At 40.4% G+C, this 14400-nt stretch overlaps 1 protein-coding gene across 1 annotated transcript in view; it reads left to right on the top strand.

Moving 5' to 3' along the window:
• Window positions 1–14400, top strand: part of Bmp6 (bone morphogenetic protein 6) — a 165207-nt gene that overhangs the window by 134849 nt on the left and 15958 nt on the right. The window contains exons 3-4 of the mRNA XM_076859175.1: window positions 13300–13448; window positions 14130–14327. Of these exons, the coding sequence (XP_076715290.1) occupies window positions 13300–13448; window positions 14130–14327 (347 nt within the window). The remainder of the gene's footprint in view (window positions 1–13299; window positions 13449–14129; window positions 14328–14400) is intronic.

The raw sequence follows: 14400 nt of genomic DNA on the forward strand, positions 1-14400 counted from the left end.
GCCAGGGTGTGAGAGGAAAACCAAAGCTTTTATCACCGTGCCCAGCCACACCTGTTTCTCTTGTGCCTGGCTTTCACAGCTATGATCCTCCTGGACTCCTGAAATCTAACTGCTGGAATGACAGTCTTTGGCTCCCTCAGTGTGGGGCTTATACAAGCAATGAACATTTCAGCATTTGTCCCTTTGCCCCCCAAAAGGGGATGATACAACTGAGCCACAGCTCAGGTTTTGTAACTTGTTTCATATTCCTTATCCAGAATGATGTGCCTGAAAATGAAAGAACCCACAAAATCTCAAGAGGCTTCCAAACTTTGTTCTTCCACTTATCAGTGTTCTGTTATTTCTAAGGTCCAGTTATCCAAAAATGGAACTACTCAGAAGAACGCTAAAATATTTTATGGTGGAGGGGAATCCGGTGGGCCCGTCACTGAGGACAGGATTCTTTGGGAACCTCTTATCCACTTGGTAAACTATGATGACAGAAAAGCAGGTTTTGGTTTTTGGAAACTGTGCCCCATGTGTTATTCATTCCTAGGAAACAGCTTGCTTTGACTGCACGCACCTCTGTGCAAGACTTTCTAGCTTGGTGGGAGGCAGCCCATGTTCGTGGTTAAGATTATTTTGTAAGACCTCCCTCTCTCTCTCTCTTAAAAATCACAAATTAGCAGTGTTTTTGTTTCATTGGTCGAGGATGTGGAAATATGGGATTGGAGAAATGACACAGGTAAGATTTGGATGTAACATGTTGAAAACCGGGTGGCAATCTTCCCCCAGCCTGAGCTGGTCACTAGGGTAGTTCCATGAATATGTGTAAAGCAACTATCCACTTTGCCCCTCTTTCCATCTTGGACACATAGAAATGTGTCTTCAGAAACACTGCTACTTTGGATTTCTCTTTCCTGCGATTCTGCTTATTAGCCTAACCTGATAACTCCCCGAGGGTTAAGCCAGTCACACATGTCACACATGTCCCTGTGGAGCAGCTTCCAGCTGGTTTGCACTGTTTTAGGGAGAGAAGCAAGACATCTTGAGAGCAGATGGCTTTCAGCCGTAAGTCTAAAACACAGAGAGAGGTGGTACTCTCATATCTAAAGAAGAGGTGGTGTGCTTTGAATCCCCAGCTTATAAAGAGTGCTTTCCAGACCAGCGGAATTGGCATCAATATAGAGTCTGCTAGATATGCAAGTTCTTGGGCCCCAGGCCCCCTGAACCAGAAGCTCCAAGGTGAGGGACCGCCCTCTGTATTAACAAGTCACTCAGGGGAGTCTGACCAGGCTGTCCTGGAGGACCACTGGGATGATGGCTAAGAGCATGCATAACACTTGGGCCAAATGGCCTGGGCTCAAATCCCAGCTCTGCATTTTACTAGCTATGTGTCAGTGAGCAGGCTACTTACCCTCCTGGTGCCTCAGTTTCCTCACCTGTAAACCTGAGCTGGTATTAACAGTATTGATCTCATATGGTATTTGTGAGGTGTTGACATATGTAAGAGCACTTGGAATAGTCACCAAGTAAACACTACATTAGTGTTGACTACATTCATCTCCTAACACAAAGTGATTTACACTGGCTTGTTAACAATGAAATAGCATTTAGAGTGTAGGTAATGAGGTGATATTTAAATCTTTTTACCATGCGAGCATTAATGTCAAGTGGCATGAAATCAGTTAAGACTTAACCAATTATGTAGTAATGTTTGTTCATATCCGTGAGTGTATGTGTAGCAGTTTACCAGGGTGCATAGTGCTTTATTTTCGAATGTCCTGTTCATAGAGAAGCCAAGATGGTGGGGTGGAGGACAGCTGCATTTTCCAGTTTCCCTGTGGCTCAGAATTAAAGCAGGGGAAGAGTGTTTCTCAGTGACGGGAGGTGGGTCACTGAGAGGATTTACTGAAATTCAGTATTGGACAGAGAGTCAGAAAGACCTAGAAATTCTGGTGCGTTGAAGAGAGGGCAAGAAAGAGTACATTGGGGCCAAATCTGTGTGCCATGCTCCTCCTTGGTGGCCCTGCCCTGTGACTAGAGTTCTTGAGATGTGCTGGAGAACCAGGTACACAGCAGAGACCACATTGGCCCATCCCAGGATGCGTTGATCTAATCTCTCTGGGACAGATATCACCCAACCTAAGTTCCAATCAGAACTAAATGGCAGCCACCAGAACATCCCATTTACAAGTCCAGGTCCGCCCTGTCCTGGGAATGCAGCCATCAATCTGACCAGAGTAAACTGCAGTGGGTGGTACTTTCCATTCCATCCTGCCTCGTACTTGCTGAGAGCCATTTGAACCAGCTGTGATCCCAGGTCACTCCACATGGCAGCCTGGTGAGTGATACAAAAAGAGGAAGGGATTAATAACCCCTAGCCATTACTCTTCTTAAGAAGAGGAAACAGAAAGAAATGAAGACTGGCATAGGGAGTGAATATCCATTCTTGTCCACAGTTTCAACCACCTGAGTGGAGACAGTTCTTTTAATTTTTTAAGTAAGAATTTGTTTTTGTTGTATTTGCTGATTGGTTCATATGTATGTATAAATATATATATAAGAAACTTTGTGTGTGTGTGTGTGTGTATATATATATATATATATATATATATATATATATGAAACTATTAATAGAATATACAAAATTTGGGGAGAATATTAAGAAATCTAGTTTAAAAATCTTTTGAGAAAGGAGAAGAGATGCAGGTTAATGGTGTATAGAACCTATTCAGTAAAAAAGTAGAATATTTCCCAAACCTTGGGAAGGAAATGGACACTCAGATCCTGGAGGCATTTAGAACCCTGAATAGACAGGATCAGAAAAGAACCTTTCCATGATACATTATGGTTAAAATACCAAAAATTCAGAACAAAGAAAGAATTTTAAAAGTTGCAAGAAAGAAATGCTAAGCCATTTTATAAAGGCACACCAATAAGAAAATAGTAGATTTCTCAGCAGAAATTCTAAAAGCTGGTAGAACTTGGAATGATGTGTTTCAAGCCCCCAAAGGAAATAACAACCAATCAAGATTGTTATATTCAGCAGAGCTATCCTTCAGAATAAAAATAAATAAATAAAAAGAAAAGAAAAACATTCAAAGATAAACAAAGAAATTCGTGACCACTAAGCCAGCATCACAGAAGATACACAAAGGAATCCTACACACTGAAGAAAATAAAAATGACCAAGACAGCTAAGAAAGAATAAAGCTCATTGGAATAGTAAATAAACAAAAGAGGATCAATAACAAATCAAACATTGGCAATTAAATAAAACGACAGGAAGAAATATATAGCCTCTCTATGATAACATTGACTACAAATGTTCTTAATTCTCCAATTATGACATAGACTGGCAGATTGGATTAAAAAACAAGATCCAGTTGTCTCTAAGGAACACATCACACAAGCAAAGACATTCAGACTGAAAATGAAAGGATGGGAAATGGTATTTCATGCAAATGGAACCTGAAATCAAGCAGCAATAGCTACTCTGATATTAGACAAAGCAAACTTCAAACAAAAATTGATAAGAAAAAACAGAGACCATTACATATTGGTAAAGGGAACAATCCAAAAAGAAGATGTAACAGTTGTGCATATTTATCCTGTGAAAGTCAGTGCACCTAATTATGTAAAACAAACATTACTCAAAAATTACTCAATACAAAAGGACCCTAAAAAATGATAGTGGGGGACTTCAGTAGACCACACCATACTCACTCACAGGTCATTCCAGGCAGAAAGTCAACAAAGGCACATCAAATTTAAAACTTTCATATAGATCAGTAGAAGTTAAGAGACAGTTATAGAATATTTTATTCAACAACAGCTGAATACACTTCCTTATGAGCTGCTCATGGAACTGTCTTTAAAATTGGTCATATCTTAGGCCATAAAGTAACTCTTAGCAAATACAAAACAAAATTAAAATAATATGTTTCATCTCTTCATATTGCAATGAATGAAATTAGAAACCAACAAGAAAGACTACAGAAACTATACATGTACAGAGATTGAGCAATATACTTTTGAGTAGTGGGTCATTGAAGAAATTTAAAAGTTCTTAGAATAAAAAAAAAAAAAATAGAGACACAACATACCAGAATCTCTGGGTGAAAGCAAAGGTAGTATCTGAGAAGAGGGAATTTTATAGCTTTGAGTGCCTACATTAAAAAGATCTCAAGTAAACAATGAAATATCTTAGGATTTTAGAAAAAAAAAAAGAACAAGCCAATCCTAAAAGAGAAGGAAAGAAATAATGAAGATTAGAGATGAAATTAGTGAGATAGAAACTAAAAGAATAATATAAAAGATCAATGAACCAGAGTTGGTTCTTTGCAAAAATAAACAAGATTGATAAGCCCCTAGCCAAACTAACCAAAAGAAAGAAGATTCAAATTAAAAAAAAATAAAGATGAAATGGGGTTATTACAACAGATACAACTGAAATCTAGAGGATCATTAAGGACTATTCTGAAAACTTAAATTCCAACAAGTTGAAAAATGGTAGGTGAAATGGGTGAGTTTCCAGACATATGATCTACTGAAACTAAACAAAGAGAATATAGAAAACCTAAACAAATCAATAATAATGAAACATAAGGAGGCTGATTCATAGTGGGGTAGGGAGGGGGAGCATGGGAGGAATAGCCGAACTCTAGATAGGGGTGGGAGGGGAAGGGAGGGGGCAGGGGGTTAGCAAGGATGGTGGAATGTGGTGCACATCATTAATCTAAAGTACATGTATGAAGACACGAATTGGTGTGAACATACTTTATATACAACCAGAGATATGAAAACTTGTGCTCTGTATGTGTAATAAGAATTGTGATGCATTCCACTGTCGTTTATTTTTTAAAAATCCATTGAAAAAATTTTAAAAATAAATAAAAAAGAAAAGAAAAATGGGGTAGGAAGGAACATGAAAAGTAGAAGAAAAATTGGTAAGATAAAGCATGTAATATTATCATTTTAATAGCTGATAAAACCTTGCCTAAATTTTAAGAGCTTTAAAAAAATAAAAAGAGAATCCAAGAACCAGATAGATTCACAGCTGCATTTTACCAGATTTTTAAAGTAGAACTAATGCAGTATTCCTCACATTATTCCATGAAACTAAAAGGGAAAGAATGCTTCCAAACTCATCCTACAAATCCTGTATCAACCTGATGTCAAAACTGGATAAAAGTATGTCAAGGAAAGAAAGCTACAGATCAGTATCATTAATGAACAAAGATGCAAAATATCCTCATTAAGATATTAGCAAATATTTGGTGAATTTAAGAACACATTAAAAAAATCATACACCATAAAGTTAGTTTCATCCCTGGGATTCCAGAATGATTCAACATATGCAAATCAATAAATGCAAAATACTACATAGATAGAAACATGAACAAAAACCATGGGATCATCTCAATAGAAAAAGCCTTCAACAAAATTCTACACCCCTTCATGATAAAAAAAATAAAAATAAAAACCCTGAAGAAACAAAGGCTAGAAGGAAATTACCTACATCAGAAACTCTATGTGACAAAATAAAAGCCAAAATCACTCTGAGAAAATGGAAAGCATTTCTCCTAAAATCAGGAATAAGACAAGGTATCTTCACCTCCTATTCTATATAGTACTTGAAATTTTAGCCAAAGCATTTAGGCAAGGGAAGAGGGATGGGGGAAGGATATTAATAGGAAGGAAGAAGTCAAATTATCCCTATTTGCGATATCATCATAAATTTAGGATACCTTTAAGGATCCACCAGAAGATTTCAAGAACTGATAAATTCAGCAAAGTGGGAGGATGCAGAATCAACATACAAAAATCAATAGCTTTTCTCTATACCAATAACAAATCTGCTGAGAAAGAAATCAGGAAAACAATTCCATTCAGAGTAGCTTCAAAAACGTAAAATGCCTAGGAATAAACCTAACCTAGGAAGTGAAAACCTCGACATTGAAAATTATAGATCATTGAAGAAAGTAATTGAAGATGATGCTAGAAGATCAAAAGACCTCCCATGTTCGTGGATAGTAGGATTAATATTGTTAAAATGGTCATATCGTCAAATTCAATCTACAGATTTAATGGAGTCCCCATTAAAGTAAAATGAAATTCTTCACAGAACTAGAAAAAAAGCAATCCTAAAATGCACAAGGAAGAACAAAAGACCCAAAATAGCAAAAGCAATCCTGAGCAAAAAGAGCAATGGTAGATGAGGCATCGTGATAGGGACTTCAAATTAGACTATAGAACTATAGTAACAACACAACTTGATGTTGGCATAAAAACAAACTTGGAGATCAATGGAATATAATAGAAGACACACAGACAAACCCACACAGCTACAGTTACCTGCTTCTTGACAAAGGTGTCAAAAGCATGCATTGAAGAAAAGGTAGCCTCTTTCACAAATGGTGCTGGAAAACCATTTGGTGCTGGATTCTCCATATGTAAAAGAATGAAACTCGATCCCTATGTCTCACCCTGTACAAAACTCAGTGTAAAATGGATCAAAGGTCTAAGCATAAGACCAGAACTTTGCAACTGTTTGAAGTAAGAATGGGTGAAATGCTTCATAGGCAAAGACTTCCTGAATAGGAAGGAGCTTTATATCTCAAGAAATGAGAGCGAAATCAATCAATCAATCAATAAATAAATAAATGATATGATGTCAATTAAAAAGCATCTGCACAGCAAAGGAAACAATTAACAGAGTGAAGAGACAACCTACAGAAGGGGAGAAAATCTTTGCCAGGTACTCATCCAACAGAGGATTAATATTCAAAATTTATAAAGAACTCAAAAAAGTCAACACTAAAAACCAAATAACCCAATCAATAACTGGACAAATGAACACACACTTCTCAAAAAGAAGTTCAAATGGCCAGCATTTGCTCAACATCTTTAGCTCTAAGAGGAATGCAAATCAAAACTACCCCGAAATTCCATCTCACTCTGGTTAGAAGGACAATCATCAAGAATACAAATAACAACAAATGTTGGCATAGACGCTGGGAAGGAACTCCTATACATTTTTCTTGGGACTGTAAATTCATACATTCACAGTGGAAATCAGTTTGGAGGTTCCTTAAAAAGCTAGAAATAGAACTACCATATGATCCAGCCATTCCACCCCTTGGTGTTTATCCAAAAGAATCAAACTCAGATTACTGTAGTAATGCATACCTATGTTTATCACAGCACTACTCATGACAGCCTAGTATGGAATCAGCCTGAGTGTCCATCAGTAGATGAATGGATAAAGAAAAATGTGGCATGTATGCACAATAGTTTTATTTGGCCATAAAGAAGAATGAAATTGCCATTTGTGGGAACATGGATGGAACTGGAGGCCATAATTTTGAGTAAAGTCAGTCAGACTCAGATGTATGCAGTCTCTCCTATGTGGAAACTGGAGAGAAAAAAAGTCAGGAAGAAAAAGAGAGTCCATGAAAGTAGAAGGGATGCAGCACCATCAACGTTTATAGCAGCACAATTCACACTAGCTAAACTGTGGAGCCAACCTAGATGCCCTTTAGTGGATGAATGTGGCATATCTACACAATGGAATATTACTCAGCAATAAAAGAGAATAAGATCATGGCATTTGCAGGTAAATGGATGGCATTGGAGAAGATAATGCTAAGTGAAGTTAGCCAATCCCCCCAAAAACAAATGCTGAATGTTTTCTCTAATATGAGAAGGCTGGCTCATAGTGGGGTGGGGTGGGGATGAATTCTAGATAGGGCAGAGGGGTGGGAGGGAAAAGGAGGGGGCAGGGGATTAGCAAGGATGATGGAATGTGACGGACATCACTATCCAAAGTATGTGTATGAAGACACAAATTGGTGTCAACATAATTTATATACAACCAGAGATATGGAAAATTGTGATGTATAAGAATAATAAGAATTGTAATGCATTCTGCTGTCATTTATTTTTTTAAAAAGTCAATTAAAAAATAAAAGAAATTAGAAGGGAGACCATTAGGGTAGAGGAAGGGAACCAGGGCGAGGTTGGAAGAGGGGGTTGGGCAGGTGTTAGGAGTGAAATCGGTCAAGTATATGTGTATATAGATTTGCCACAATGAAAGCCACTATTCTGTATAAGTTATATGTACCAATAAAAATAATTTAATAACATTCTATTCATTTTGTATCTTTCTAGTTGTAAAAGTTTAAATTCAATCTATAATACCTTACATAAGGGAAATGTAAAAAAGCAAGAGCTTGATTTATTTCATTTCCTTGAATTATTTTTTACTTTTAGTTTTAAAACTCAGTTTTCCTTATTGTATAAGGAAATATATTTGTCAATATATAAATGTTGTCTCATATCTTAATTTACTATTGAGTCCAGACACATACATGGCAAAGGAATGCGTTTTGAAGAAATGAACAGGAGATAGTCACCTTATCCAACATTTCATAAGATTTCAAACATATAAATCTTGTGAGATTTATATCTCACATAAATTTCAAACTTATAAATCTTCCTAGTAAAATGGTAGGCGGGAAACAGTGGTATTTTGACCAGGTGGTGTGATGTTTTTTGTGGTGCTGGGGATTAAACCGAGGGCTTTGGGCATGCAAGACAAGCACCCTACCAACTGAGCTCTATCCCCAGCCCCGAGGTGGTATGATCTTAACGGTTGCACTTTATCACAAAGGATTAAACCCAGCCACCAGAGCTCAGGTGCCTGTGCCCTTCTCAAAGGACAAAGAAGACAAAGACACACTGAGTTGGGCCCATGGTGCTCTCAGCCTATTGGAGTGTCCTGATGTGGGCAGGTGCCTCGGACTGTGTGACAGGAGGGAGCACAATGGGGTAATCACACCCACCAACCCCAGCTCTGCAAGTCTTGGTGGGTGGCATGCTGGTCAGTAGACTTCAGCTGTCGGGTAAAATTTTTTAAAAATTCTATAAATCTTATCCAATTAGGCTTATTAAGAATTTCATTTGCCGGGATGATCACAATATGAGAAAAATCATGGCCCAGATTTGGGATAACATGGAGCATTCTCTGAAAGACACTAGATACCTTCTTCATCATGTGACACGGGGTCTTGAGTTAGCTGAGAGCAAAATAATCAACAAATTCATTCCACGTCGTATCTCTTTTGCTGGGCTGAGGGTACTCTCCCGTAATCTCAGCAGTAGGAGGCTAAGGTGGGAGGATTGCAGGTTTGAAGTCAGCCTCAGCAAATTAGCCAGACTTTCAGTGATCCTGTCACAAAATAAAATATAAAAAGGGCTGGGGATGTAGCTCAGTGGTAGAGTGCCCCTGGATTCAATCCCTAGTACCAAAAATAAATAAATAATCTAAAAAATATAGATATATGTATATGTGTGTGTGAGTGTATGTATGTATATGTATATATCTTTTTGTTCAATTTTTTTATGGTATACTAACTTAATAATCTAGTTGTAGTGTTAATTTGGCCAGACTAGGATTTTAGTGAAATATATCTTAGATGAGAATATCTCTTCTCACCTCTGCCAAAGTGTGATTTAGAACAATCAGATGCATCATCTTTGCAGTCTGATTATTTTTTCTCCTTTTTTCACAGTGCTGGGATAGAACCCAGGGACTCCCACAGGCTAGTGGGATTTCTAACCCTTCACCCGCCCTGAGGATGTCCACCTGAGTTTGGCATTTATATGCAGTGGGTTTTGATCTCTTACCTTATCTGAGCCCTTGCTCCATATTGTCAGCCTGTACTCAATAGACCTCTTAACTCTACCATTTATGTAGGTGATGGCTAAGAGCCGGGCTCTGATTAATTTCTGATTGCCTCACTTAGCACCCATGAAAGTTGTCCGCAACAAAATGGAGTCACTTAGGTCAAACCCTGACAAAGTAGAGCCAGGAAGCCAGGAAGAAGGAGCCCGAATGCACAGATTCCTATGGCAAGAACTCTCACAAGGAATCCCTGTAAACTGCAGTATTCCAGAAAAACCTCTTGCACAAGGATACTTGCCTGACAATGGCAGCCTCTGCCCATGAGCTAACACCAGCTCCAGCAATAAAGTCCCCATAACCAATGGTCTTTGGTTCAAACCACAGTGTGCATGTCTCAGATTGCAGTCCCCTACGATTCCCAAATAAACCCTTAGCTCCGAGAGTCGGTATCGCTGTTGCTTATTTCCAGTCCGCACACCTGTGTGACCTTGAGACCCTCTCTACTGGTTCTGAGGAGTAAAGGACACCATTGGCACCGTGCCCCATGGAGTGAAAGTGCTCTGTAAATCTTTGTTGTTCCTCTGTCCCACGTACTTCATGCACCACTTCCTCCCCAAAAGAACTGAGCATCCTGGGTTGAGGCATCTGAATTCAGACCACCTTGCTGCCATTGAACCAGAGAGTTTAAATCCTTCAAGGCCCAGCTGTTCGACTGCATGCATTTAACAGGTCTCTTAAGCAATGAGAACTCTGGCATGATCTCAGGGTACAGTCAGAAAAGTGTGCCATGGATACAACATGATTTCCTGGGGGCCCCACCATGACTCCTTAGCAGAGTTGGGAAGGGAAACTCGGCTCCCCGTGTCCACTGGTCACCATAAACCCTGTAGACTTGATTTTTTTCCATGTCATCATTAACCTTTCTCAATTCTGCCTTTGCCCCAAGTTTCACTTTTGATTCACATTCTCCCTCTTGCATCTGTGCCCTCTTCTCTTTTCTCTGCTTTTCTCCTTTTTGGATGGTGGTTTCATTTTCATCCCTTACTTTCTCCTATAATAGGCTCCCATTTCCTTTATCCTAAACCCCACTCTTTAAAGTTCATTCCACTCCTTACTAGCGGGGCCACACTCATCCTTTGGATTGCATTTCTCTGCATCCTTATTACAATTCCTTAAAAACGAGGAAGCCGTTGCATGTTTGAAGCTCTGTAAATAAAAACTGATCCTCAGCAGGAGCTCCTTGCAGGCATATTCCTGGCTCTCGGGGGGCACCTTACATCAGAAAAGTCTCTCTGGGTCTTGATTCCTGAGAGGGCTGGCCAAATTCTGCCCCTCTGACATGAATCTGTCCTGTGCTTCCTTTGGGACTGGGGCTACTTTTCCCACAGTGCTGTTCCTATGTCTATGTTATTTCTGGATGCGGGTCTTCGATGACCTTCCAGAATGGAATTTATGTGCCTCTACATCTGAACTTCAAAGCTTTGGACTTGCGATCCCCTCTTGCTGTTTTCCATGAATACCCCACATCTCCTGCTCACAGTTGTTGCCCCAGTCATGGGGGGTAATTTGTCCACAGGGGGTGTGACTCATCCATGTCAGGGGCAGCTTTAAAGAGGACAGGCCTGAGGGTGACCCCCACCAATGCTGCTCAGCAGCTGAGTAAACTCCCTGTAGCTGTACCTACTGTTTATACTTGGGAAAGATGACAATAGAGTTTCCTTCTAACTCTAAGCAGCCAGGGAAGCAGGAAAGATGGTCTGTTTCCCATTTTAGAAATCTAAGATTTTTACCAAAAATGTTTGCTAAACTAGAAACGAATTTCATTCCTTTGTCACGGGGTTGTCTTTGGTAATCTCAAAAGGCAGTGTGTCATTATGGAAAATTTTTTCAGTCAAAACTAAGTCTCTCGCCTTGTTCTTGTACCGGGTTCTCTCACTGTTAGTGTGTGACCTGGTCACATGATTGTAACTGAGACTCCAGAGTCTTGATTTCCCCAGCTGTAAAATTAGGTAATGATACTACTCTATCTAGCTTTTAGGATTCTTAGGAGGACTGATTAAAAACAAGTAAACGAGCACTTTGTACTTATTTAAATGTACACTGTTAGTACTGTGATGCCTATCTTTGCATAGGTTGAGTATCTCTCATCCAAAATGCTTGGGGCCAGAAGTATTTTGGATTTGGGGATACTTTCACTTACGCAATGAGATTTCTTAGGGATGTTTCCCAACTTGAAACACAAAATGTATTTTTGTTTCATAAAAAGTTTATACTCATAGCCTGAAGGTATTTGTAGGTCTTCAACAATACAACAAGTACCTAAATTTTATACAGAATTTTTGATGCACCTGTGTTTTGATGGCACCTGGGGGTCAGGTGTGGAATTTTCCACTTGTGGTGCATGTAATGGATTGAAAAGTCTCAGATATTGGAGCATCTTGGAGTTTGTGATTTTGAGGTTAGGGATGTTTCAACCTGTTCTCAATTATAGTAAGATATTTCAGTAAACTGTTTCAAGCACCAGAAGATTTGAATCATTCCATGGGCCAGATATCCCTCCCTGGGGTGGGAGTTCTGGGTCACTTCATTCCAGGGACCCCGGGAGGTGAACTCAAATTGAGGTTACCCCTGAAACACTCAAAAAGATGACTACCCCCAAATCTGACCTCCCAGGACAAATAGGGGAGAAGAAAGAAACTGCACACCATCTTCACAAAGCCCCTGGAGTTATGTTAGTTGAAAACTGAAAAATATAACACTCTTCTGCGTGGTGGTGCACATCTGTAGTCTGGGCTGTCAGAAGACTGAGATGGGACTTAGGCCAGGAGTTCAGGGCCAGCTCGGGCAACTGTCTCCTTTAAAAAATAATAATAAAAAAGATTAAAATTCCCTTTGGCACCCATTGGAAGGAAAGGACTCGAAGAAACCCAGCTGTGAGTTGTGCTAGCATGAGTTTAAATGTCACTGAACATATGCCCAAGTCACACTGTCCATCTGCAGAAAGACTCAGTGCTCACCCTGCAACATTCTAGGGGCTTAACTAAAAGAGAAGGACAGATGACCACCCAGAATTGGGATTTCACAGGCAATCACAATCACGTGATGATTTTCAGGTCATAATTTAAAAAAAAAAAAATATAAGCAAGTCACAACTTTGTAAATGCTCACATGGATCCTGATTTTTAACCTCATCTCAATCCAGTTGCTGCCTGCTACTGACTTTCTCTCTGTAGAGTATATTCGACATAAAGGAAGTTATTAAGTAATAAATAGCTTCATCAATAGATGAAGCTGCAATAATAGACTAAATGAATATTGAAACAAATGAAATGATATCAATTTATAATTTACCCTAATTCCAGAAAAGATCTGGCATGGCGGCAGCTGGAAGGCTTTCGGTGTGAGTGGCCTCCTCTGTTCAGATGACTCCCGATGTCCCCGCAGAGCCTTATCCCATGTTCATGCTTCTCGTAATTGTACCATGCCCATATCCTACATGGTGTCACACCAGTGACTTTGGAATTTTTTTTTTTTTTATTCCAGCACTATGACAGGACAGAGTGAGCCACAGGACAGAGTGAGCCACAGGACAGCTCTTGAGTCACGGTGCCATTTTGTCTTTCTTTCAGAGACTCTGACCTCTTTTTGTTGGACACCCGTGTCGTGTGGGCCTCCGAAGAAGGCTGGCTGGAATTTGACATCACAGCCACCAGCAATCTGTGGCTGGTGACACCACAGCATAACATGGGGCTTCAGCTGAGCGTGGTGACTCGAGATGGTGAGCTGTGATTGTCCTACTCCCCAAATCTGGCCCACAGTCGTCATTCCTCTCTTGTCCAGCAGATAGGGTGGAACCCTGGTTTCTAGTCCAGTTCTTGGCTCCAGCAACCTCATTTACTGTTCCCTCGTGGATGCTATGAAATACCCAAAGCTTCCCCTGCCATGTAGTATGGGCTTGGAGATGGGCTCAGGCCATGTCCCCCAGCGTTCAAGATACAGGATGGGATCAGCTTTCACAGGGAGAGGCACATGGGGGGACATTGGGACATAGAAAGGCAGGACCTGCCATTGAAATAAATGCTAGCTGTTGAGTGAGCTTGGGGGACCCTGTGGGTACCCTCTCCTCTTGCTGCAGCAAAGCTTAGGAGCCCTGCTGCTGATCCAGCTCATGCAGTAGCCTCACTAATTGGAAAAGAAATCAGATCAGAAAGAAAGACTGAGCTCGTTGAATGACGAGCACAAACAGGAGAGCCGGGCATCCACTCCACTCTGTGTTTGATTGTCATCTTTTTTGAAGGAGCATCTTGATTCTGCCCAGCCACAGTGAGCCCTCTGAGGTTGAAGAAGGCGCATTCTTTATTCTTAGCATGCAGGAGACGGGGAAGGGTCCCTTAGTTATGTAGCTGCAAGGCTAAGGTTCCAGGACATGAAGAGTGGTGTGCTTTGGTTTGCATTAAAGGACTCCACATCAACCCCCGTGCTGCCGGCCTGGTGGGCAGGGATGGCCCTTACGACAAGCAGCCCTTCATGGTGGCCTTCTTCAAAGTGAGCGAGGTCCACGTGCGCACCATCAGGTCAGCCTCCGGGCGGCGCCGACAGCAGAGCCGGAATCGTTCCACCCAGTCCCAGGACGTGTCCCGGGTCTCCAGCGCTTCAGGTAGGGGTGACTGGGGGATGTGCTTTGGCCTTCATGACAACAGTGGCTGTGACATCTGCTCAGATGCTGAACA

Source organism: Callospermophilus lateralis, chromosome 6 (assembly GCF_048772815.1).
Source record: "Callospermophilus lateralis isolate mCalLat2 chromosome 6, mCalLat2.hap1, whole genome shotgun sequence".
Taxonomy (NCBI): domain Eukaryota; kingdom Metazoa; phylum Chordata; class Mammalia; order Rodentia; family Sciuridae; genus Callospermophilus; species Callospermophilus lateralis.